Source organism: Syngnathoides biaculeatus, chromosome 10 (genome assembly GCF_019802595.1).
Source record: "Syngnathoides biaculeatus isolate LvHL_M chromosome 10, ASM1980259v1, whole genome shotgun sequence".
NCBI lineage: Eukaryota > Metazoa > Chordata > Actinopteri > Syngnathiformes > Syngnathidae > Syngnathoides > Syngnathoides biaculeatus.
Window position 1 is genome coordinate 13,526,705 of NC_084649.1, and position 26,596 is coordinate 13,553,300.

General features: G+C 42.5%; 1 protein-coding gene across 3 annotated transcripts in view; it reads right to left on the reverse strand.

The window, feature by feature from the left end:
• Positions 1-507: 507 nt before the first annotated feature.
• dip2bb (disco-interacting protein 2 homolog Bb) overlaps positions 508-26,596 on the reverse strand; it is a 46,861-nt gene continuing 20,772 nt past the window's right edge. Inside the window, exons 3-39 of one of the 3 annotated variants that reach the window (XM_061832933.1) lie at positions 25,967-26,119; positions 23,242-23,367; positions 22,836-23,162; positions 20,586-20,732; positions 19,900-20,019; positions 18,791-18,988; positions 18,546-18,637; positions 17,394-17,504; positions 17,193-17,316; positions 16,729-16,838; positions 15,030-15,132; positions 14,855-14,919; positions 14,477-14,570; positions 14,269-14,388; positions 14,071-14,185; positions 13,310-13,449; positions 13,094-13,230; positions 12,918-12,998; positions 12,708-12,835; positions 11,621-11,735; positions 11,280-11,481; positions 9,689-9,801; positions 9,451-9,474; positions 7,706-7,786; positions 7,493-7,616; positions 7,293-7,414; positions 6,904-7,015; positions 6,683-6,792; positions 5,575-5,705; positions 5,318-5,486; positions 5,050-5,220; positions 4,893-4,954; positions 4,446-4,503; positions 3,996-4,070; positions 3,741-3,915; positions 3,531-3,654; positions 508-3,433 (exon numbers count right to left, since the gene is read on the reverse strand). In XM_061832933.1, the coding sequence (XP_061688917.1) occupies positions 3,181-3,433; positions 3,531-3,654; positions 3,741-3,915; positions 3,996-4,070; positions 4,446-4,503; positions 4,893-4,954; positions 5,050-5,220; positions 5,318-5,486; positions 5,575-5,705; positions 6,683-6,792; positions 6,904-7,015; positions 7,293-7,414; positions 7,493-7,616; positions 7,706-7,786; positions 9,451-9,474; positions 9,689-9,801; positions 11,280-11,481; positions 11,621-11,735; positions 12,708-12,835; positions 12,918-12,998; positions 13,094-13,230; positions 13,310-13,449; positions 14,071-14,185; positions 14,269-14,388; positions 14,477-14,570; positions 14,855-14,919; positions 15,030-15,132; positions 16,729-16,838; positions 17,193-17,316; positions 17,394-17,504; positions 18,546-18,637; positions 18,791-18,988; positions 19,900-20,019; positions 20,586-20,732; positions 22,836-23,162; positions 23,242-23,367; positions 25,967-26,119 (4,712 nt within the window). In that variant the 3' untranslated portion in view covers positions 508-3,180. Of the gene's footprint in view, positions 3,434-3,530; positions 3,655-3,740; positions 3,916-3,995; positions 4,071-4,445; positions 4,504-4,892; positions 4,955-5,049; positions 5,221-5,317; positions 5,487-5,574; positions 5,706-6,682; positions 6,793-6,903; positions 7,016-7,292; positions 7,415-7,492; positions 7,617-7,705; positions 7,787-9,450; positions 9,475-9,688; positions 9,802-11,279; positions 11,482-11,620; positions 11,736-12,707; positions 12,836-12,917; positions 12,999-13,093; positions 13,231-13,309; positions 13,450-14,070; positions 14,186-14,268; positions 14,389-14,476; positions 14,571-14,854; positions 14,920-15,029; positions 15,133-16,728; positions 16,839-17,192; positions 17,317-17,393; positions 17,505-18,545; positions 18,638-18,790; positions 18,989-19,899; positions 20,020-20,585; positions 20,733-22,835; positions 23,163-23,241; positions 23,368-24,664; positions 24,702-25,966; positions 26,120-26,596 lie in introns of those variants that run through there. The other 2 variants (XM_061832935.1, XM_061832934.1) reach the window with 2 other exon arrangements.

Consider the following 26,596-nt stretch of genomic DNA (forward strand, 5'->3'; position numbering starts at 1 on the left):
AGGAGACCTTGTGAAGATTCAGGAGGAAACCAGTACATTGCAATTGCTAATAATAATTTGTAAACTGCAGTTTGTATATTCTAAATGTAGAAGTAAAGAATCAGGTCATTTCCAAGCTCTGTGGTGGAGGAGATCACCCGGTGAGCCATGGAAAATCATTTATCCAGTTTCACTGAATCATGAAAGTACATTTGTACTACAAATAATGTATCCGTTCATCTACGCAAGGGTCAGAACAATTAAATGCTTTTGCGCTACATTGGCAGAACTTACGATTAACATGTATGCACTTGTTGCCATTCGTACAACAGAAAATAGCTTCGTATTCAATTAAACGGGACCATGTTTCAAATGCATTTGGTAGAAAATCAAGACTTATTTCAGGAGTTGACCGTTTTTGTAATGTCCAGAGATTTTTGTGAGTTCGAATATGTAATCACAACACAGGCCTATTACAGCTAATATGAATCAAAGGACTAAAGACAAGTGCACATTGCACAAACTCACTGCAGATGATTAAATTCTTTATTTTTTTGTACTACTTTTACATTATAAAACAAAGTACAACTGAGCAGATTTTAAAATAAGTGAGAACAAACAGAAGGGGTGTACCAGCTAGATTTCTGGACTACATCGAGTTAACTTCCTCCTTTAGTGTAATCATATCTTCACAGATGAGTTAAGAATTAATCAAATACTTAATATTTATACAGCATGCCGGGGGTGCATACACAATATCAACAGAACAACTCGAGAGATTAAAAACACCTTGGGAACTGTTTAAACGTGATGAGTGACTTCGTAGTCATTTAAAAATGCAGGAGCGTCGTTGACCAGTCGGTGCCGGCTTCAACAGAACCGCACTGTCTTCAGGTTTGCATAGTGTGCAGGAACTGAAGCCCAAGAGAGACGTGGAGACTTCTTAGCGATGCAGGCGGAATGTAGGTGGACACTATTTGCTTCTCTTTGTTCATTAGCTTTATGCAAAATATTCTACTTAATGATTTGCACAAAGGACCACCTGGTCCATCCCTGTGTTAGCTAAGTTTGGTTCCCTGATATCTAAAATTTCTCTCATATACTCTCTCTCTCTCTATATATATATATACTGTATATATAGATCCATCCAGCCGCTTATCCTCACAAGGTTCACAAGGATGCTCACATTATTTTTGGGCGACGCAACATTCCTCTCCAAAAGTAGGACACACCGTTCAAGCATAGAATGAAGACTGTGTATTCCTTCCACGTGAACATGAGCATGGGTGTGAAACCCAATGTCAAGCGGGAGATTTGAAAACTTGGAATGCAATCAATGAAGGTCGAAATGGGATACGACATCTGGAGATGACTTACAGTATGTACGACAGTGCAAAGCGTTGCGTTTCAAGGGTGTATCTTGCAGTGACATTTCCAACATTGTTTTGCCAGTTTGCAATGCAACATATCTCAAAACATTATCTACATGTAAAAAGGAAGTGTTCATCACCGAGATACTAATATTTTCCAGAACAAAGTCCCTACAAATGATGGCAAAGAGTACAAGAAGAGCGCACAATTGCATGTCATTTGTACATGCCTCTTAATGCAAATAGTTCAAATGTTCCCAGTTAAACGGCTTTTCGTCACGTTTTGCCACCAGCGTTTTCGGATCTAGTGAAGATTCCAAATGTCTGACTTGCTGCTGACCGCCCCAGCAACGAACTTCATAAAACTGCAAATGAACCTTCACAATCTTCCACAAAGACACGTTTAAATGACCTTAAAGTGGAGGAGAAAAAGATGTAATCCAGTCCTGTCACCACTTTGACATATATTTCATGAATTTGGTTCTCTCATTTGGAAAAGTAGTAAAATAAAGTGGCATCCTGTCAACAGTCGTTTAATTGTTTCTGCCATGATCTTTACACGTAATAACCTCTATCTGTGTCTGCATCGTACGCACAAGTTGGCCTGTCACGTCGCTGCCGTCGTTGTCAGCACGTGATTAGCTCGACGGGGCAACGGTGTAAAGCGCTTCCAGTGCTGTGAGGGTAGAAAGGCGCGTTTTTAGTGCTGCTCATTTACAATTAAAAACATCTTTTATGGCCTGAAACAGCGACAGTCCTCCGAGTAAACTCATGAGCCCCTCATGCCAGATAATATGTTCCTGAAATGCTAGTTACAATGCGTGACTGTTGTAATAAAATAGATGTTTTTGAAGAAAGTGCAACATTATATGTATCGTGTCTGTTGATGATCTACAGGTATTTATTTTGACCCACTGGCATATATATGATTAGTATTGCAAGTACCATTGAATTCCTTCGATCTTATTTACAGTCTTCTTTCTGCTACCATCTCGCAGCCAAGCCACCGCTCTAGGATTCTTCCCCTAATGAGTGTAGAGTTTTATACATCTATACACATAAAAATATCTTTACAGTGACGCAGTATCGAAAATACGAGGAGGCTTTGAAAGTACAGTACAAGCCTCTTATTTTTAGCCTTCTGCTGTTTGTCAGGTTTGCCAATCAAAGCCAAAGATTAATAAACAGCCATTAAAAATAGATTTGTTAAAAATGAAGAAGAGGAATGTATGGCTGAAAGTTTATAAGGCAGGAAATCGTAGATGAGGGCAGGAAAGCTGTGCAATCTTTTGGCTTCAATCGGACTTCTTAGGACCGCATCATCTAACTAAATAACGAACAGACGAGCGTCTCGTTCCACGTTTGCTGTCAAAGACCAGCTTAAAAAAGATAAATATATATCAGTGAGGGAAACGACACCGGCTCGGCACAGGCAAGCGTGTGCATTGTTTCAAAGCTGCATGTAAAAAAGATTTCAAGTTGAGGAGTAGCTCTTTAAATCAGTGTCACCACTAAGAGGAACGTGTAGCAAGAGGTTTGTGGTAATTATTATTACTATTTTTTTGAAAGGCAATAATACAGAATTTGAAAAGTGGTCTAATGTGCTCAGCCCTTTACACCAAATGTTTAAGTCGGCTAGGACTTTTGGGGGTTTGTGGAGGATCGGGGGGGGGGGGTACTCACTTGTAATCAGGTGTGTATTGCTGCTTTGGAATGATTTGCACAAAACCTATCAATAAAACACAGTGAATATTTAAACTTGACGGGTCCAGTCACAGGCATGCAGTTGGGGTGTCACGCGGGGGGCTCTGTGACCGATTGCCACAACCCCTCACATATTGTAAGCGACATAGATTGGATCCAGCTGGTCTGCCAGGAACGAGTCACGGAGGTGCATGCGTTGCTTTTCCCCCCTGGAGTTGATGGGGATGACCCCAGGGTCCACAATGACGACCACGCCCACAATGAGGTGGTGCTCCTCCAGGACCACGTTTGTTATCAGAGGCACCAGGTCCAGCGCGTCCTGCTCTGAGCCGCACAGCTCCGACACCACCACCAGAAGGTTGGTCCAAGTAAACACAGCACTGGAAACAACGAGGTCACAAAGGATTATTTTCTGTAATCTCTGGCTATGTCTATGGAAACGTGTATTTTTAATCAAGCATCCAAAGACATTCTCACCTCTCAGCGATACTACGATGGGCACGGGACACTGATGTCTCAATATCAATGGGGTGGTAGCGAAGGCCTCGAAGCTCCAAGGTCTCATCCAGTGAGCCCACCACAAAAAGAGCATCGTGCCGATCTAAGGACGCAAATAGAACCCGACTGTTCCCATATTTGAAATGAATGTTCATCATTTTGAATTGGTTGTGTGAGAGCCTGTTTTACCCCCACTGGCATCCAGGAGGTCAGTCCTCTTCACAAAGCCCAAGTATCCAGTTCTGGCCCATAAAGTCTGTGGATCTCCAAAGCTGAGCTTGGTGTTAAAGTGGTCCGCCTGCAGACTCTCCTCTCCATAGATGGTGTAGTAGCCGCTGGCGTTGTGAGGGCTGTTCACCCAGATCTGCAAGAAAGAAGCTCACAATCGGCCACAAATTCCTTGAACAGTTTATGCCAAAAACTAAAAATGCTCTTTGAGGCTACTTCTCCGAGATGAGAGTCTCCAAGGGGCCCTCTGGTCTCTGGATTAACGATTATGACTCGGACGCCTGGTAATATCTGAAAAATAAAACGTAAAGTGGGGATCACCACTGACATTTGTTGTAACCAAATAAATAAATGTATAGAAAGTCATGAGTGCGCATCATACTTGGAACGTGCATTCTACTCAAGAGAAATTATATCCAAGAAACGATGGTAATTTCTCTGCCACTAGATAGAAGGTAGAAATAACCTGTTTTCACCTGCTAGCATTCAACGCAACATAACACTGTACATCAAACAGTTTTTTATTCACCTAGGAAAGTAAATTGGAGGTAAATCGAGAAGTGATCCTCATTATTTCAGTACACACTTATTGTGACTCTACTGCTTAATATATATATATATATATATATATATATATATATATAAACACAGTACGAGACAAATCACCTTGCCAGACTCCATCAGCGGAAGACTTTGAGGAGCTCCCCTCTCCACTAGCCTCACTCTGAAATCACATTGAGCCAAAGCATGACATTCACAATGAAGTTATTGGAGCGTAACACTTGTCGTTAGGGGGCTGTTAATAACAACTCAACAGAAAAGTACTTTCAATACAGATTTAAGTGTTCCAATGATCTCTTTATGAAATCAATGTTATTTAGTTGGCAGTCTAAATGGATGAAATGCTCATAATGCTCATGTTTGCAAAGGTTTATTATGAGGCCCACTCATGTTGCAGGGGTCCATTTAATGTAGATTGAATAGCAAAAAGTTTAATTTGGATGGGAGAGACAAGTTAATGTTTGACTGAACATGACTGCATTTTGCTTTTGAAGTTACTACTGTGAAAAAAATATTACGTGTAGAACGTAAGGCAATCAATGCTGACGCTACCTGTCATGGCGGAGGGACTTCATGTCGACATACACTGTGCATGGATCAGGACCAGTAGTACCCTACCCCAAACACACGGATATACAGCATTTGCATGGCACTCCACATTTGCTGAAGATATGAAACCTCTTTGGAGTCGAGCTACAGCCTGAATTACCTGCAGGCAGACAGCCAGATTAACTCTGGAGCCAAAAGCAGTGCTGACGGCTCTAGTTGACAATCCCAGGTCTTTAAAGAGTTTGGAGAAGGAATGCGTGAGGGCCAGGCGAGGGCGCTCCTCTGCAATCACCACACAACTGCGCACGCATGACAGGTTGACCCCACGGGACTGGAACAAAAAACACGCAAAGGAAGTTTCTCAAGTCTGAATACAAGCACAAAACTGTATTTGTCCTCACTACAACTCTGAGGATGAGAGTTTGCACCTTGAGCAACTCTGTTTGCGTCCCCAGCCCTTTCGTGCAAAACTCCATGACGGAGTAAGAGCAGAAGGTATCTCTGACACGGTACTGACTGAGGGTGCTCAGCCACAGAGACAAACAGCTCTCCAGCTCAAAAGGAGGTATGAGGATGGATTGGTGACCTGAGTAAACACTGCAGTGCAAGAAATCAAAGCAACACAGCATTATAGGATAGAACGCAGTACAAATTGAAAGCGGATCGCAAGTTTAACTTTACGTACCTGGCGAGGCACCACAAGACAAAGCCCAGACCGCAGTAAGGGTCCAGGCAGATGGCGATTTGGCGAGAAGAGTAGAGTTCACACTGCAGCTTTATCGAGCGGCACAGTGCGCTGACTGCTGCATGCGAGATCTGAACAACAAAAGAGACATTAGTGAGCAATATACCACCGAATGAATGTGTCTATGAACAGCAATTTAGATGAGATGGACTTGGTTCTGTTTGAATCCCAGGCCTAAGAGCCGTTTCAACTGTGGTGTGCGTGCATTTAATATTCATGAACAAATTGACGGAACAATTGGACGACTAGCTGCAACATCTTTCTCATTTGAGTATTTTTCATTTGGATGACGAGACTGTGAATGCAGGGGTTACATTGAGTGGTTCTCAAGCTTTTTACACCAAGTACAACCTGAAAAAAATACTTTGGCTGTCAAGTGTTCAAAATGTTTGCATGTTTTATTCCCCAATATATTTTCAATATAATTATAAGCTCCCGTAATGGGCTACTGTGTAGAAATTGAACATTAAAGGAAAATGAAGAAAAATTACAAACTATGATTCAATTGAAATTTATTGCATAAGTTAAATAAAGACTGTATGTACTGTAGTTTCTATGTGCCCTGCAATTGCCTGGCAACCAGTTCGGGGTGTACCGCGGCTCAAGCCCGAAGATAGCCGGGATAGGCTCCGGCACTTCCGTGACCCTTTTGAGGATAAGTGGCTAAAATAATGGATGGATGGATTCTTCCTACATAACTAGAGATTGCCACCGTACAACTAGTGGTACCACACCGACCACACTTTGAGGATCACTGCGCTCGGACAAAAGTATTGGGACGGGAAGTGCAAAATCTATAGTTTGTCCCACATTAATTGTTCGTCCAACCTTTGAAGATATGAACCATCTCACTCCGTTGGACTATGAGATTGGCTGTATGATTTTTGTCCATTCATCCAAAATTAATCATTAATGTTAGACTAGAATGGGCAAAGCTCAGGATCTACTTGGTAGTTCTTCCCCATGAACTGTTCGGAACACATATATCTCCAATGTTTTTGGAAGAAAATATTACTTCAATTCTTATTTAATCCTATTTAAATCTCACCTTGACCCCAGTGAGCATGCCAGTCGTGGAAACACTGAAGTCCAGATATGCTATCATCTCTGCTGTGGGTGGTTTGTAGATTTGAGGAGGCCGGCGGCGAGGAAGGTCATCTGCAAAGAAAAAGTCATACAAAGAAAGTGAGTCACCTAAAGGAAAGTTACAAATGAATATATATTTAATGACCGAGACCAATGTGTCAGGAAGAACTGCATGTCGCTTACCAGTGTCTATGATGGTTGGCCATGTTTTAATGTTTACAGATGCAGCAGCCTCCTTGGAGCGCAGTGTCCGTGTAAGATTTTGAGTCGTGAGGATACACGCTGCTTTGCTGACCTGGTGACATTTAGATGCTAAATGAGAGCTTATCTTCCTGACTTTAATACAGTACATCTCTATACCCTTACTTATCACAACATTGTGTACAAGTACATAAGCGGAGATCCACAACAAAACATTTGTGGCGAAGAAGCTACACTGCATGCCTGACTAACAAAAGTTATTCAGATGTGATTGTGTTTTTATTTCTTGAGGGTAGAGGAAACTTGTTTTATTTATGAATGATCAGCCGTGTAATCGCCTGAAGCGACATCATTTAACAATCATAACTCACATCAATGATCATACGGACAGTCGGCAGAGTGGCTGCCAGGTTCTGTGGGTGTGGAGGTCTGACGTTTACGGGGACGCAGCCGGCGTAAAGGCAGCCATAAAATGATGCGATCAAGTCAATACCTTACACAATTAGATGACAAAAAGTCAGCAAATCGATTAATCAATCAAATCAGTGGGAATAACAGCAGCAGAACCTACCAGGAGGATAAAGTAAAACAACGTTCTCGCCAGTGTTGATGCTGCCTTTCTCCATGAGCGCAGCAGCAATCTTCTCGGCTCGTTTGTGAAGTTGAATGCAGGTCGCCGTGCTCACGACCACACCCTGAAGGATTGGAGGGAATCACAGAAATATGAAATTTAAGACTCGTGAAACGCTTCATTTTGACATGATTTGACATATCAAAGAGCTACCTTGGCATTAAGAAGCACGTAGAGAACATGATCGGCATCTGTCTGTGCTCTCCACTGTAGAGCCTCAGTCAAGTATTGATGCTGAAAGAAAGAGTTTCGTTTCACTTGTGGGGAAGCTGTACTTCATTAAATACAGATGGTATGTACAGTCATAAGACACAATAGGTACACCTGCATCGTGTAATGTGATTCTAAATTCAACAAAGATCATGAGGATAACTTTTGAGGAGCAATGTCAGACAAGCAGTCATTTAACAATGTTTATCATTTGCAGTTGTGGTTTGCAGTGGTGTAAAACTACGTTAAAACACAGTTTAGTATAACGTTTCAACTCCCATATCGCTATATGAAGTAACAAAAAGTGTAGTACGGTGTAGTGTAGGTCGACACCATTGTAAACTTTAAAGTGGGAATCCACTGGTTTGCATTAACAATGTATCCAGTAGGTCATGTAATATGTACTCTATTTTGACAATGTGATGTTCAATCCTCTCTCATTTAATAGTGTTTTGAGAAGATTTTTATCGACAATTACACATTTTTAGGGGCACTGCCATTTTCATGAGTCACATGACCTACGTGCGCGGATGTGACGTGTATCGTGCCGCAACAAAGGCTCGATTACGTTGGACATCATTTATTCCCAGCGCTGATTTCTCGGATTTATGCTCATCTGATGAAGAAATAGCAGTATCGGTTGATCGGGAAGACTGAGGAATACTTCCATACACAGCCGTGAGCGGCCCCGTCGCTCGGGTGCTCGGTTGATCAGGAAGACGGAGGAATACATCCATACAGAGCTGTGAGCGGCGCCGCAGGACAGCACAGCTCCGGGGAGCCATGAGCTCGCTCCCTGGCAAGGAAGTTCCAGGGCTCGGGGAGGGAGCTCACGGCTGTGCATGGAAGTATTCCTCCGTCTTCCCGATCAACCGAACCGCTCACGGCCGTATATGGAAGTTTTCCTCCGTCTTCCCGATCAACCGATACTGGTATTTCTTCATCAGATGAGAATAAATCAGAGAAATCAACACTGGGCATAATGGTGTCCCATGTAATCGAGCGTTTGGAACGGCACGTAGCACGTCAAATCCACGGACGTAGGTCATGTGACTCACGAAAATGGCAACACCCCTGAAAATTCGTAATTGTCGATAAAAATCTTCTCAAAACAAATGAGAGAGGATTTAACATCATACTGTCAAAATAAAGTACATATTACGTGACCTATTGGATACATTGTTCATGCAAAGCACTGGATTTCCCCTTTAACCCCAATATTAAACGTTTTTTTTAAACTACAAAATTTCCAAAAGCAAATATGTGCTTGTATAGGATCCCATGAGAATGTGTAGGTGTACCTAACAAAGTGTCCCGTGAGTGTACAGGAAGGGCTTGGGCCCATGTGGGGCTAAACATTATACACCTACACAAAACAAGAGCTGCTGCATTTCTTAACAGACAGTTGCAAAGCATGGGAACATCAATGTCCAAGTACCAAACTCGAGCCCATAAAAAAATAAATAATTCAGCTTTTAATTAGCAAACTGAAAACATAAAATAAAGGTTAAAATAGCTCATGTGACGTGAAAATGCACATAGTTCTGCATGTGCCAAGCAAGAACACAAGCAACCAAAATAAAGCACAATGCAGCACTGGTTAGAGCATGACAAAAATAAGGTGGTGGTGGTGGAGGTGGTGGGGGCTGGGGAGGGTGGAGGATGTCGGAAGGGGCCATGATTCTTACCATGACGGTGGGCCACATACAGAGCTACATCCACAAAGAGAAGTAAAAACAGAGAGACAGTAGTTTTTTATATCTCAGTCTGACCTGTCGCCTACAACAGAGTCGCCATGCCTAACGGTGAACCATCAGACCGCAATCTGAGCATTTCCTGCATTGTACATGCATGTACTGGATTCTCTGTGATGGGTTGAAGAGATTTAAAAGAGGGCAACTGCTTAAAAGCAGGAGGGCAAATTACCTTCCGGATGAGATCCTGGTCGTCGATCATGCCGAGCTCTCTGCCGGCTGCCTGGGCGATCCTCTTCCCTGCCACCAAGTTTCCCACCATCACAGATGCAGGACCAACACCAACTATAGAAAACATTTGAGTTGTTAAAGTTACTGTATGGGGATGCGGTGAAGACTGATTAGCACATCTGCCTCACAGCGCAGAGGACCCAGGTTCAAATCCGGCCTCTCGCGTGTGGCGTTTGTATGTTTTGCAATGTTGCCTGCATGGGTTTTCTCTGGGTATTCCAGTTTCCACCTGCATCTCAAAACATGCATGGTAGGTTCATTGAAGACTCTAAGTTGCCTATAGATGTAAATATGAATATGAATGGTTGTTTGTCTGTATGTGCCCTGCGATTGGCTGGTGACCAGTTTAGGGCGTACCCTGCCTCTCGCCCAGAGTCGGCTAGGATAAAGCAAAGCAAAGCAAATTTATGTGTACAGTGCATTTCATACACGAGGTAACGCAATGTGCTTTTTACATGATTAAAGGCATTTGAAAGCAAAGAGTTAAAATGTTTAAAATGGGATAAAGACATTAAAAATGGCCAACAAAATATTTAAAAACAAGACAAAACCGCACACAGTGCAACTAATATGATCAAAAAGGTGATATATTCTAAAAAGCATGAGAGAAAGGAAGAGTTTTCCACCTGGATGTATAAACATTCCCACTTGGGGCATAATAGCTAAATGCTGCTTCACCATGTTTGCTTTGGACTCTTTGTTTGCTCCACTATTTGACCTGAGTCAGTCGATCTCAGAGCTCTACTGGGTTTGTATTCCGTAAGCATCTCTTTCATGTATTCAGGACCTAAATCACTTAGTGACTTATAGACCAGTAGCAGAACTTTTAAAATTTATTCTAAAACTGACTGGAAGCCAGTGGAAGGACTTTGGAGTTATGTGGTCTGACCGCTTTGTTTTGGACAGAACGCGAGCTGCAGCATTCTGAATGAGCTGCAGCTGTTTAATGCTCTTTTTGGGGAGTCCCGTCAGAAGACCATTACAGTAGTCAAGTCTACTTGAGATAAAAGCATGGATGAGCTTCGTGAGCTTATACACCACCACGCCCACGAACCTAGTGAGGATAAGCGGTACGGAGAAATGGATGAATGAATAGTTACTGTATTTTAAACGACGTGGCGTAGTTGGTGAAAATAGCTAAATTATTATTACACATTTCAATTTGGCGCTCCTCGTTAATCAGTGCTAAGTTTTCAAACTGTCATGCAATAATGTGCTGTGTCAAGAATCTATTTTAAAGGACATCCAAGATCAGATACGTAAAATTGACCTCAAACACAGCCTGAGAAATCTGATAAGCCTGGTACTACAAGCAGTTGTTGTACATAGTGTGTCTTTACAAAATACCATCATCAACTACAGGCCTGGTATGCATATTACGGACAGAGATCATTTTGATATTGTCATCTTTGTGTGAAAACGAACCTAAAAATACTTTTTTTCAGTAAACGTACCCTTTGTGTGCACTTTGATGTTTACAAATCCAATCCTCGTCTCCATCAGCCAAAGACTAACTAAAAACACACGCATACCTGGCTGCTTCTGACGGGGTTTAGGCAGGTTGGTGACACAAGTGTGAGGACACATGAGGATGTTGCAAGGGTGCAGGTTGCCCTCTAAGAAGAATTGCTTGGTGTCTGAGATGTGGATGCCTCCCAGAGGTGTTTTCGGTAAAGTGTTGGCTGGGACCAGAGCCAGGCAATAGAGGCCCACCTGGTGGATACTGTCAATTGCCTGCAGAGAAAAGAGGTAGAGAATGTTGACTTCTTTTTATCTACGCATACGTCACAAACTAACTATACTAGGGTTAGAACAATTACTCATTACAAGACAATAACAACCATCAATTTGCAACATCGGGCCGGGATAGTACCTGAAGTACCCGGCTCATCCACTGGAAGCTGTCTTCCTCGCTGGCATCTGGCCTCTGCTCTGCCACAATCACGACCCTTTCATCATAGAAAACGGTGACCGAAAACACAGCAATCCTGAAAAAATACAAAGACAGAAAGACACACACACACACACACACATAGACAAACATGCACAAACACACCCAAATTACAATGGGTTGTAAATCCCTTCAAAGTACAGTACTGTATTCTTTAAATCCCCCAAAAATCCTTCGACAAACAAACAGCTCATTCTACTCTGATATTAATGCGAGCACCATCCTGGCTACACATCCCAGAGTAACACTGAGGGTACAGGTGTCAAACCCAAGGCTCGGGAGCCAGATCAGGGCCACCACATCATTTAATGTGCCCCATGAAAGCAAATCATGCCTGTGGACGTCCATGTATCTTGTTAAAATACCAAAGCTGCAAATGGTCTTCACTTTTAAAAACATTTGCAGTTGCCAAATGGCCCGACAAAAAAAAAAAAAAAAAAAAAACTACCATAAAATAGCATGTTCCAGACTCCGGAGACTTATGTTTTACATTTCTAAGTCTTAGAAACCTAAGAGTTGATATTGCGCTAATGCCTCTCTCTTTCTGAGCAGCACTCTATGTACAATATATAATAGATAGAATTGTCATCAAATGGCCACCACATCAATGCCCCACAATCAACATGGCCATCGAATGTCTTTTGGAACTCGATCGAGTAATATTGTATCTCTCTGACCTCGTACTACATCAGTTCCTTTCTCTGCCTGCCTGCACCGACCGTCGGAGACAAATTCCTTGTGTGTTGTTAGACACTTGACCAATAAAGCTGATTCAGATTAGTCCATAGTCCCAGTAAACAACATCGGCCAAATCTGGAACTAACAGACTTCATCAATAGCATTTAAGTGACAAATGCAAACCATTTTTGAACATACTCTGTTGAGTCTTGACGGTCCATTTGATCAGATATCCCGCTTAGGGCTCCGTTTTATCAAGGTTCCATTGTACAGTAATCCCATAAAGCATTTTAGTAGCGCTGAAGCCGAAGCACGTTAAACACCCTCTCACCTCCCACGGTATACAGTCTTGACTGGCTCCACGGCAAGCGCGGTAGCAACTAGGTCGTCGGCATTGTGTCTGCGCCCGCTCACCTGCAGGAGCCCCTCAATTTTGCCGACGACAAAGATTAGACTGCCCTGTGAATGCGCAGTGGGGTTGTTAGAAAGTAAGGAAGAATCGCTCATATGAGCACAGATGTGATCCAATAGTCCAACTTACTGGGCCAACAAAGCCCAGGAGACCTGACCGCACAAATGGAATTTCTCCGATAGGAACTCCGTTGGCATTGACTGGTATCACCTGAGCACAAGGACACAAGGAGGGTGGGGTGTGGGGGGACGGCAAAATCAAATGAAGAAAACCGTGCAGGACCAAGTTTAAATCCACTTTCATACCTCAAAAGTGTTTTTCGTGAGCCCAGGAAGGCCGTAGTACATGGTGCCTCCAGCCCGAGAGTTGATTATGATCTCGCCTATCTCATCCGTTTTACACAACTGAGGAGGCCCGTCTGGCTTGACTATGCACATTAGAGCTAGATGGAGAAAAAGTGGGGGGGAAAGAGTTTATTCTCATAGTTTCTTTTAGGAAATTCTCTCACAATTTTGGCTCACCTCCTGGCATGACGTGTCCTACGTCTTGCACGGTTAGGGCGGAATTCTTGTCCTCCGTGTTGACCCTAATGACGCCATGGCTCAGGCCACCAAGGGAAAGGACAGCACGGGCAGGAAGTGGGGCGCCCGGTAATCCAGGTCTGCATGAACGATGGTTTGATCAAAGATTACTAATTAATCAGCAGCAATAGACTCATTCACTGACCAGAAGAGAAAATATAATTTGGAATTAAACAGCATGTTTTAAATTGGAGTTTTTGGCCATTATTCATTCATCCATCCATCCATTTTCAATGCCGCTTTTCATGGGAAGGGTTACAGGGCACTGGAGCCTATTCTTTGGTAATCTATTTAAAAGTGGATCATAAAACTTGGGTCATGGGTACATAAAAAGATTTTCAATTGTTTTCTTTTAAAAAGATGTTGAAAGGGTTTTTCATACATTTGCTAGAAATGTGGGAAAGCACAGTGTCCCTATGGTGGGTATGTATGCCTCACAGTTCTGAGGTTTGGTGTTTGAATCTCAGCTCTCTGTACCTGTGTGGATATTTTCACGGCACTCCAGGTTCTTTCAGACTCAAAATTGTCTATAAAGTAGGTGTGAATGTTTGTTTTCCTATATGTGCTTTGCGATGGATCGGCAACCAGTCCAGGGATGTACCCCGCCTCTAGCCCAAAGTAAGCTGGGCTAGGTTCCATCTTGCCTGTTACAAGCTCTGTAAAAAAAAATGGATGGAACCAAACTAGAGTCAGTGACACACCTGCGTATTGCTACTGTCATGGCCTCAGGGGATGTGGCACAGGGGCAGATGACCTCAGGCTTGAGCCCGTGGGATTGGAAAACATTAAGGAAGGCATCACAGGAAGAAACCGACCCTGCAAACAACAACAGGAGGAAATAGGCGGGACTCAAGCTATTATTGTGTCATCTGGAAGAAAAAGTCACAAGGATTTCTCACAGGGGTTCGCGCCATCGGCAACGATCAGCATACGTAGCGACACCAGGCTGATGTCTCGCTGTTCCCGGTGGGCCATCATGGCCCAGTGCAAGTCCCGACACTTCACCAAAGCTAAACGGGCTGGAGAACAATAAATAGTGAACATATCACGTTACAGCCGCTTGAGCAAGTAATTCTCAAGGCGACCAAGAAGTGTGTTTTTTTTTACCTTTGTGGATGTGAACTCTCTGCACCCAAGAGAGAGGACACGCCTTCATGACTGCATAGGGGACACTTATAGTGTGGATCCTGTTCATTACAGCCTGTTGGCAAACATCACCTGATGAAGCAGCTAATAAAGCAACCAAATATTTTTTTTATGTTAATGTGATGAGCTTTAATTGCCGAATTTAATGAGAAACAGATTGAACACTGTTTGTGCAGCAAAAACTCGATACATTAAATATAATTAACTCCTCAGAACAACAAACACAATCGTTTTCAACTAGATTGTTAACGCTGCCAGTGCAAGTGTTTAATTGTCGTCAAGTGCTATTGCAAATGGTTTTCCATTATTACACCTTTGTAACCGTCCACACCCACTCACCGTGAGAACCCCATGCCACAGACCCATGTCCTTCTTACAATCTAAAACATTCACTAATGTTTCACCTGTGACAGACAGGACCAAAAAAAAAAAAAAAAAAAATCACATCAGCTCAGCTGGGAGAAACCAAACTCTCGGACATAAGATCACGAATAACAAGTCCTTGCTCACTCACCCTCACAGTAGTTGCAGGCCTGGGTCAGCGCCTGGCAGTGGGTCAGCATGGAAACCTTAGACACCGCAACGCCTACCACGGTGCCCTCTTTATTTGCCTTGTACTGTGTAAAGAGGGCAAGAAAGAGCAGCATGACAGTTCAGTTCAGTTGGCCTCCTTTCTTGCATGCATTTATTGTCAGGTGAGTGCATTGTTCTGTCTCTCCATTTTATACTCCAAAATATGTGATGCATATCCTCACTACTAGCACCCATTTTATACCCATGGGCACCATTAAAGTATCATAGTACAGTTTGTTAGTTAAAATAATTTACATACCCACTCCCACCACACTTCAGTTGTACAGCTAGATTCACTACCACTGTCCCTGTCCTGTCTTCGCTTGTCCTGTCTTTCCTTCACAGGGTGTAAGCATATAGCCCCATAAAACACAAAAAAATCTAATGTCTCATTGTACTTCGCATATAATGATTTGCTTTCCTCATCTTTACTACAGCTAATGTCCTGTCTTTCTTTCTTGTTCACACACTTATCTGTAGAGCTCGTGCACCGTCATCAAATTACATCACTGGCCGGAAGTGCCAGTCAAACAAACCTTCTTCAAATCTCAGTCGGTTGTAGACGACGCAAAAATACGTCTTATGGCAGGACGCCCAGAGTTTTGTCCGATACCGTTAAACATTTAGAAGGTGATAATAAATGAAGGTAAGTGGAAAAATGAGAAACACTTGGCATAGAGGACACATATTTCATGCCGAAGTCGATCTTTTCACCGATAAAAAAATTAACCCTGTTAACCCAATTCCGCTTGTCTTGGACAACTGGATCTACACATGTATCTGGTGATTAAGTCGTCGAAATTTGCACAGAAGAGTTTGAAAGCGTAAAAAAGTCTGGACACATACAAATACTTCGTTGCTGGATTTTCTATCAGTCAAGAAAAAATCCCGTATCGTGATGGAGCCACTCATATTTTTTCCAATACAAATACCTATATTTAAATAAATGACCCATGGTTTTACACAAAGTCGCATTCATTAACTATGATTGGGAAAAAGAAAAAAAACAGCGAGTCATCTCCTCGTACACGGAAGCGCATTGCGGCCACACGTTAAACTTCGGTAAACCTCTGCGCGACCGACGGTTTATCTTCTTTTTTTGAAATGCGCATTAGACTCATTTGAGAACAATGCCTATAAAACATTGTTCTGTCCAATTGAAATTTTCAGTAAAAATCCATCAAAATACAAAGACCAACAAGTGGCAGCTTAATTACTCCTCTCTGGCAGAGTAAAACTGTTTCGGCATAAAAAGGTTCCCGATCCTCCTTTCTATTTGACCTAACAGCCAAACAGGACAAAAAAAGTGTTGTAATGGAAATATTATGATAAATTGAAGTTTGCATTTCACAGTCATTACATATTATAATAATATAGACAATATATTGTACATTTTTTCAAAGTACTCTGGCTTCTTCCTATATTCAGAAAACATGCATGTTAAGTTAATTGTTAATAATCCAAATTGTCCAAGTCCAAGTGAATAGTTGTTTTTCCAAATGCCGCCTGCAATTGGCCAGTGACGAGTCTGGAGTGTCAGCCGCCTCTCGTCCTGTCCTATGACAGCTGCTATTGGCTACAGCTCACCGGTGTGATAGAAACTGGACGTATGGATGTTTCAAGCAAAGCAGCTTTGTCACCTCTATGTAGGCAGGGTCTGTGTTGGCGGTCGGGATGTGTGGCTGCCAGTCTTTAGAAGGCTTGGTCAGGTACTTTGAGTCTGTAATGACCCACTTCATTCGAGGCCATCCTGACAAACAAAGGCATCGGTCAAGGTAAACAGATTAAAAAATAATTCCCTCAGACTAAGAACATCCCCATCTAGAGTCATTCTTCTGTTTTTTTAAATTATTTCATGGGTGACTAAACCATAACCAAATATTATGGAATAAATAACTTCATATATTGCAAGCATTTTTGTTACCACACCACTTTTTACAGTAACTTAAAGAATAGTTGAACAAACCATTATCCTGGACTTCTGATTTCAAAACTCTTTATCCATCAGTGTAATTGTATGATAAGGAAATTAAACACACAGTATATATGGTTTTGCAGTCGTAATGGCCCTCCATCTGATATGATTTTTCAAGTTTGCACTCACCTTTGAATTGCATTATTTCCCCAGTGGGGGTCTTGGGTAGACCCTTGAGACATATCTCGCTGGTCAGCGCCAGGCCCACACCACAGCTACCAAGGAGAAAGCCCACCTGGCTGATGCCTGCGTCCTACATGGCCCCAAAAAAATCACATGCATACCTTGTTTGAATTCAGAAGAAAGAAAAAGATGAAGTGAACAGCTCACCTTGCGTGAGAGCGGCACCTCTATTGGCACAGGTATGACCTCAGCCAGGAGGCAGCCATAGAAGGCTACCCAGAACATCCCAGGGTCACTGTTGGGGTACACGAGTGCCACCTACAAAGACATTGAACACATTGTGGTGGTGGTGTTAAAACACCAGATGGATATCCGCATAATCAAAATGGAATTGTGGAGTTCCCTTCCATGATTATCTGTGCATCCGTTTTTCTCGTTTACTGGCCATGACGTAAGGTGATGAGACTATCATTTTTTTATTCTGGAATGGATCTGTCGAGACTCAATTGAATTCCCCCATACGGTCGACCGCCGCATAAATGCACTTCAGCAGTCGCAAATCCCACCTTGTGCAGATCAGCACTGTACCTCTCAATATGCCTCCAGCAATATTTATCCATCATCTGTATATGATAACTGCCCATTAACTGTTCTTACTGCTTTATTAATTCATGGTTGTTTTCAAGGTCACTACTTAGAAACTATCTCTGGCACAGGCTGAAGAGGAAGTTTGCTTTTCGATGGTCTTATTTTTGTAACACATACTGGAACTACAGAAGTACCGGAACTTGTTGTTCACGAAGGAAGCAGGCACTCACGAGATGTGAGGTGTGCCATAAACTATTTTCTATGCTGTACAGTCCTGCATTTGTAAGAGCAGCAATGCTTAAAGATGTTTTGTAAGTCCATGAATTGTTACTCAAGTGTTTAAGGATTAAAAACTGTGGCATCTTTGTAGTCAAAACTATTAATATATGCAAGTAAAACTTCCCTTAATGCAAATTACATCACTTTTAGGTGGTGTCAGTTAGTTTGGTAATGGGAACCTGCCTCGGTCCCTATCCTTGTGGTTCACAGAGGAAGAAGACAGACATCGGGAATGACAGATGGGACGTTTTCCTCTCTCCATATTTGTAAAAGGATTCGCACCAAAATGATCTTCGCACATGTACCACTCTTCCACAAAGTTGAAAGGAAATTTGTTATGCAGTGAAGTTTTTTTTTCTTCTTAGTAATCTTGTTGAACTAACAAAACAACAACTAAAAGAAATGAAAACAACACCTCGCCCCTTTGCACTAGAGATTACAGTATTATCTCGTTGTTGACGTGATGCTTGTGTGACTCTTTTGTGTCCTCACCCTGTCACCGGGTTTAAGAATCTGCTCAGTTTTGGTGCCCAGCTTGTTTAGGAGAGTGTACGCGAGTTTCACACTGCGACTCCACAGTTTCCCTAAAAGACAGGATTACGTACATAAAAGCTGCCAAAGTGAAGGTATTCTATGACAGTCTAAAATCATGAGCTATCTTTAAAGTGTTTAATCTCAGAAGAAGAAGTATATATACCCATCAATATTACAGTGATATAAATACAATCACATCTCACCATAAGTCAGCGTGTAAAGCGGTTTGCCTGTTATGTCGAGAGCGGTGAGGGCGGGGCTTTTCCCCTGCGTCGCCCCCCAACGGGCCAAAGCCGCCTGCAGGGCTGGGGGCCAATTACTGACCACCCCCAGGGGCTCGCCCTTCACCGGGATGATCTGACGGCCCTCTGGCTTTGGTGTGTTGGGGTCTGGCTGGGGGACTGAGTTAGACAGAACTTCAGAACAGCATAGTTAAACGAAGCACATTAACAAGTAGGAAAGGGGTGCCAATAATAATAATAAAACTGAAAACTACTAGGGGTCGAGCTTCAACATTTGAGGATTTGCTTTACCAGTTGAATTAAGTATCCTCTGTCAAGATGTGCCAGTAATTAATAAGGGAAGATTATCAAGTACAGGGGTCCTTCATCTTTTTGGGTCCAAGGATCCCTCACAATAAAAAGTCCCCCCTCCTCGACCAAGGACCAAGGACCAAGGACCCCATCATAATACTAATGCAGTTTAACATAACTACCACATATTCCCTTAAATGCCAAACGAATTCAAAAGTTGTCTATTTTCAAGAAACTTCTGTTATGATGAATTCTTATTTTGCAGTGGAAAAAAAACTATCTTTACTAAATGTATTTTGTCAGAATAAAAGGTTGGAATCAATCGAGAATACCGTCTTATTTTTACAAGATAATTTCGTAATGGTATGATATCGAAATTGAAGTTCAATGAAGAAAAAAGTCATTAGTTAACAATGATTAAAAAGAATACAACTGTATTCTGTCCTTTATTCTGGAATATTATTAAAACATACATTTATTGGTCTTGGAAAAAAACCATTCCTTTCCATGATGGGATGTCAGATTTAAATGACGCTACGTGACAATAATATTATAGCTTTAATTGGCCAAATGCTACGATAGGGAGGAATAACAGGCTTATCTGTAACAAGTTATTAACTTTTAAATACTATTAATTGGCAGTCTCTAAAGTTATGGCTTGTGGTGACCCCCCCCCCCCAGTTTGAGAAAAATTGATCAGTAATGCATGTCAAAGTTATTGGGCACATCTACTGTATTGCAAGAATGTATGAAATGATACAACAGCTGCAGTGCCTCACCTTCTACTATCTCCTCAGAGTCATCTGTGAAAAACTCACTAAGGGGGGGCCTCTTAGGTCTTTTCAACGTGTTGAGTAGCTGCTGGATCTTAGTGGACACCCTGCTGTTCACTGGAACTCCTACAAGGCCAAGGGACAGTAGTGGAGGGTCAGGGTGGTTTTGCAGGATCCGCATTGCTCATGCACACTCTAACAAATGTATGGCTGTTTGCGCATTGTATTATCTCACAGTCTGCTGCTCATCAACCCACAAAATGTGACTAATCACATTCGTCTTGGATCCATTGTTGTTAAGTCCAGGAATGAAAAAGCAGCACACGTTGAGCGGAATCATCACAAGGAAAACAGGGTGAGAGTGGGGGGGGTCAAGTGTGTTTTTGGCATGGGGATTGCATATCCATCGTGTGTGTTGATTTCTGTATGCATTACTTACAAACAAGGGGGAGAATAAGGGTAAAAGAGCAAAGACACAAGGCTGCGGACAAAATACACAAAGGCATTTCCTTACTCTGCAGATTAATTCTTCCTACCAGTCAGTCAAAAATGTGACAGGGCAGAAAAAGAGCGAGAGCAGAAGAAAGCAGTACGCTGATTAATGTCATAGTTGCAATTCAATTGAGAGAAAGATTTACAGGCAGGCTGCCAATAGCAGAGGAAAACAAAAAAGTCACAACGTAGACAATTACCGTCTGCAGTCTCCATCATGCTGGAGCGGCTCTGCCCTCTAATCATCCCACGGACCGTAGCGTTGGAGGGTAGGTCAACCCGGGGGCCTCTGGCTGGAGGGACGACAGCGGTCACGTCTGGAGGTGGGGCGCTGTTCTCAGGGTGGGCTGTGGTTCAAGGGATGGCAGATGACCCAATTTAATAGACAGTAGCATTTGGATTCATTTATGAATTCTATGATGATGATGATGATGATGATGATGATGATGATATTTATGGTGCTGGTTTGACACAAGTCTGACAAGTGTTAGATAGAAGATGTTTACTACTGGGTTAAATTGTAAAGCCCCTTTATGGATGATATCCATAATACTTGCATATGTTTACATAATAATTACCTACATCCAAGAAAGACAGCAGGTGTGCATATCACCCACTCCTGACGTGGGGAGGTAGTGAACAAAAATAACAACACAGGACTCATTTGAGGCCCTGTAATTGGAATGACTACACCTTAATTCCTCTAAAGAGGAACTATTAGAGGGCAAGTCTGGTGCCAGGAGCCGCGTTAATTCCAGCTTCAATCGCTGCAGTTAGATCAAGCTGTCGGTCCGCCACGAAGCAGGCCACCATCTTTCCCATCAGGGGTGGCGAAGCTGCGCCTCTTTGCCCGTTTTCATGCGGCTCTTATGAAGGTATGGAAGCATATCAAAGTTGTTTTTTTAATGTGGCTGCGAGCTTTGCGCGAGTTCATGAAGGTATTTGCGTTCATGCTTTCCTTGAGTTTATTACAGTAGTTTCAGAAAACTAGCATGCGCATTGAATAAAAATAGATTGAAGTCTCCTCATTGGCTCCTGATCCTTTGAAAAATCATTTGTCAAATTCGCTCTCGTAATGGAAGGGAAAAATGCACAGTTAAATTAAAATATGTGGATGAACGCAGGATGTTTTTACCAGAGTGCTAGAGATCATGTGTTTTTGTTAAGTGCAAGAGTAAGCCACTGCCTTTTGTGTCAGACATCTTTATCATATTTCAAAGCTTCAAATCTTGAGCAACACTAACATCGACCGCGAATTTCTGAAAGGGACTGAAATTCACAGTCGCAACTTGGTCACTTTGAAAAAGTGCCAAACCTGCTCTAGGCGCTCACTTTGAAAGAATCAGTGCTCAAAGCAGACCCAGTCAGCTGAATACCACACCTAAGATGGAATAGGGCCCCTCTCCTATTTTGTAGGTTTCCCCCAATCGGACAGGGGACTGGGGAGAGGGCCCATAGCTCAATAGTTAGAGCATTGGTTTGTTAAACCAGGGGTTGTGAGTTCGTATCTCTCTGGGGCTTCTACTCCTCAAGAGGGGCTGCATCAGGAAGGGCATCCGGTGTAGAAACTGTGCCAAACAAATATGAGCGTTCATCTGAGATGACACGCTGTGGCGACCACTAATGGGACAAGCCCAAAGAAACTGGCTTGCCCTATCGGACTGCGGCCATGTTTAGAAGGGACAGGCGGGGGCCTTCATCTTGCACCACTCGAGGTGAAATTCTCCGTCCAAGACTAATCGCAACACTAGCAGGGGAGAAAGCTTTTGTAAAGAATGTTTTCATAAATCAAGATACCATCGTAATTCTGACCATAAATGATGCCGACTAGTGATCCAACTGCGTTACTCCCGTGACCTGCCAAACAGCGTCCGGAAAACCAAAGTCTTTGGGTTCCAAGGGGTGTATAGAGGCAAAGATGAAAATTACGGAATGGAGGAGGAGAGGAAAGGAAAGGCCCTCATCCTCTATATAGTATAAAATATAAATATACATTAAAACTAAAACCACAACAATGAAAAATCACAGTATTGCACCTTTTCCTCTTAAATTCTCTCCAGCCATCCATTTTCAACAGCGCTTATCTGTTTCAGGGATGTGTGATGCTAGGCCTATCCCAGCTGACTGCAGGCAAAAGGCGACTAGAAACCAATCAGTCAGAGGGCACAAAGAGACATGGACAGATACCCGCACTCAGATTCAAATCACCACTGAGTGGGAACTGAAGCCACACTGTACCAACGTCAGGCCACTACACCATCAGTGACTCATTGTTCAAATCACTTCACTTAAAATTAATTCATTTTCAGTGTGCCTATATGTAACACCGCAGCCTATTCAGATCTATAAATTAATCAGAATTCAATAAAAATGAACAATTACCATACACTCTGTTTTAACGAGACTACGGTATTCCATCAAAAATGTCGATACGCAATGTACTGGCTCACCAATGCGACTATTCGCCATCAAGTCTGTGACGACGGCGGCGTGCGGAGGTGACGGCTCGTGCTGGGGCTGGTAGTGCGGCTGGTACTGAGGCTTGTACAGAGGTTGGTACTGAGGCTTGTACTGCGGCTGAGGCTGGTTGTGAGGCTGCTTGGCCTCTCCGTGGGACAAGGTGGAGGATGCCGATGAGGACGTGGACGAGCCCTGGGCAGAGCGATTGATCCAACAGTCGGGGCCCTGCAGGCCGGGATTGAGCAAAGGGGCGGGGACCACCACCGACGACGACTGCCTCCGCGCGGATGTCTCGTCCTCGGAGGCCGATGAGGAGTCTGCGGGGAAATGGCGAGCCGTTAGAATAGAAAGCAACTAACTGAAGCTTCTAAAAACTTCAATGCCGGTCTCGCCTACCTGGTGGCGTGCGCATTTCGATGGGGGACGGCACATAGGTTGAACGCCGTTTAGTAGGCATGGGCAGCGCTATCTTTTCTTCTTTATGTTTCGCCAAAGCAGCTTGAACTGCTTCAGAGTGGATATCTGATAGAAAAAAAAACACACAAAAAAAATGTTAATACACCCAAAAGTAATATATTCAGGGATGAGAATGACCAATTTTGAAAAACACTGAAAATGTCTGCCTTTTAATATCGCCAAAATGCTGCCGTAAATTGGAATGTTGTCATTGTTATAAACCGTAAACAGGTAGCAATGCCGTTTTCTGCTATCACAGCTGTGACTAATTTCACGACGAGCGTTGCCGATAGATGCTGGCGGACGGTCTTGATCACAGCCTTGCTCCGCGTTGAGCCGTACCCCCGGCCTCCAAATTTTCTCAACGGATTTACATGTTGCACAAAAATGAAATTTTCAGTTGAAAAAACTCGGAATTCCGCGAATCTGGGGAAAATTATCATCCCCATCTATTACTGATCAAATAATACTTGTAGTCTTTGTTATATACAAATGATGTGTACATTCATATAAAATTTCCAGCTCAAAATGCTTTACAAAGAAGAAAGAAAGTTTCTTTCGGCTTGTGCCTTTCAGGGTTGCCACAGCGTGTCATCTCAGACGCAGATATGTTTTGGCACAATTTTTACGCCGGATGCCCTTCCTGACGCAACCCTTCTCAGGGGGTGGAGGCCCCAGTGGGATACGAACCCACAACCCCTGGTTTACCAAACCAGTGCTCTAACCACTGAGCTACGGGGCTCAAGAAGAAAATAAAGAAATATACTAAATACAATAAAGTGTTAACTCATCTTATTTCCGGTTCACTACTTAAAAATTCACATACTTTTAATTATTATTATTCATTTTTAAGTCTTCACCATTATACCTGTTGGCATTTTTTTTAAGGTCAAAGCCCAAATACAGAGAAGTGGTGAAATGAGGGGAGCTCCTTCTATCAAGTGGTACTTTGCGGTCATATCGTAGTATCTAGAGGTAACTATTCATTTTTTTTATTATTTGGGGCAAGCCCTCCATCCCGAGGAAACACTGCACAGTGCGCGTCAAAAGATTCATCAAACATAAAGGTTTGAATACATGCTGTACATATGTTACTCAAACAACATTCAACCCCAGAAATGTTTTTAATAGGGGGAGGAAAATCTTTTCAAAATGTGCAATTTGAATCATTAGATACAGTAGTTATTAACGCTCTAAAATAATTTGCTGTACATCAGTACGTTCTTTCAGAAGTTTTGTCATATAGATCTTTAACATGGAAAGTATACTTTGGATTAAGGTAGCAAAATATAAAATTTAAAAAGTTAAGGAAAACATTAGCGGGCAATTACATTGAATATTTTAACATTTATTTTAAAAATACCTTTTTAGTTGTCTTCCAATATATACAGTACACCCTTTTCCACATCAGTCTTTTATCATATATACGTATGTGTGTGTATATATATATATATATATATATATATATATATGTCAAATTAGGTGATTTTGTAATCCTACTCAGAGATAGATAAAAGCTCAAAGATAAACATTGCTTTATTCTGTATCGAAAGCGCTTTGTGCTATGTTTTGTAACATCTGCAATCATTTTAGGTTTGTTGAATAATGTGTTGTTAAGCAGGGAACGGAAGAAAGGACGTGCGTTCTCGCTGAAAGCGCAATCACAACAAGATCAGGCTAACTGTTCATTAACCCACGCACGTGATTGCAGATGCTTTCACTTGATGACACCCACAGGCACATTAGAAGGACTTGCTTGTGCAGCCACGCGTTCACAGTGTGGATGAGCAACCCACACGGTGACACACAGCTTCTACAGACTTTAATTCCGGCATCAAAACATAAAAACATCAAGTTCTTCTTACATTGAGCATCCCAGTTATATAACTGCTGGTCTTCTGCACACATTTGAGCCTGCCAAAGGAGAGGTGAAGTACAATGTCTCCATGGCGATGGCATAGTCGAGGATCCTGACCTGCTTTGGTTCATCGAAACGGAGTCACTGCTATCAAGTCTCGTACCAAAACTAGCTTCTCACTTTTATCCATTAAATACAAACATAATTTCCCAATAGGATATTTCAACCCTTTTAATATTCAATTTGAATACTTGCACAGGACATTAGAGAAAGTCTTAACGTAATAAGCCAGTTCCGTCAATTGTACCATTGTCATTAGGGCTATTTATGTCCCAATGGGAATTAATAAATGCTTTTAACCCCATTGTTTCTGAACAAAAAGGGTCAGTGTTGTATTTTAAATTCCTTCTGGCCACAGGAGAGCTGCTGATAAGGAGAGGAGGGGGGGGGGGAGCTAAGAGATGTGTGTTGGTCAGGAGGGAGTTTCATTTTAAAGCCTCACTTCCGCCTGCACTCCACTGCTTGGTTGTCTCTCTCCCCACTCGGAAAAAACACTCCTGTGTTCTCCACATGGCCTCCTCCTACATGGCCAGGAAGTGATGTCACTTTTCAAAGGGATGGCCCTCCTTGAGGAGGCTCCCCAGCTTCTAGGTTATCTCTGAAAATCCCATCACTCTGCATTTCTCGGATTCTAATACTGTATATACACAAATTTTAAAAAAAAGTGGGTCTGTGTTAAACCTCACACATTTATCCACACACGACCAGAGCTGTTGTTTCTATTTTTTTTTAAGGAGCATTCCAGACCTGATCTGTAGCGGTCATCCCTGGTTCCTCCACTGCGATGTGTTCTACGGGAACGTCGTTCACGGTAACGGGATGAGCTAGAGGGGGGAGGCCCGTGACTGGAAGAGGAACTGGAAGCAGGTGGCGGTACGTTGTTCCTCGTCGGCGGTTCCACTGTTGGGAAAACAAAAATAACGAGGCTTAAACACAGACATGCAGAAAAAAAACTAAAAAGATACGATATAACTCGCTGCTAGTTGTAAATTATCACTCTCAATTCTTCAGGCTTGAGCTCAAAGGTGAGAAGGAACCATCAATAAAAAATCTACAAAAAGTAAGAAATCAATGCCTTCTTGTTGCAAACTAAGAACTACGTACTTCAAATGGTAAACTGTGGCGATATAGCGTTAAATTTTCACCATTTTAGTTTCGATGAGCCAGCCGCCCATCCCAAACAGAGAGTCGCCGTGAAACGCCTGTTAGCTCGCAAGCTAGCTGGTGGCTCGTGCCGGACTTGAGATACATATTCCAGCAACTGAAGGCTTTAAGCAGATATGTTTTTGTGGTTCAAATTTGTCAGGATGTGTAGCCATCCTCTTTGATTTATCCATCCATTTCCTGTGTGCGTTTCCTCCTTGCGGTCACAGTGAC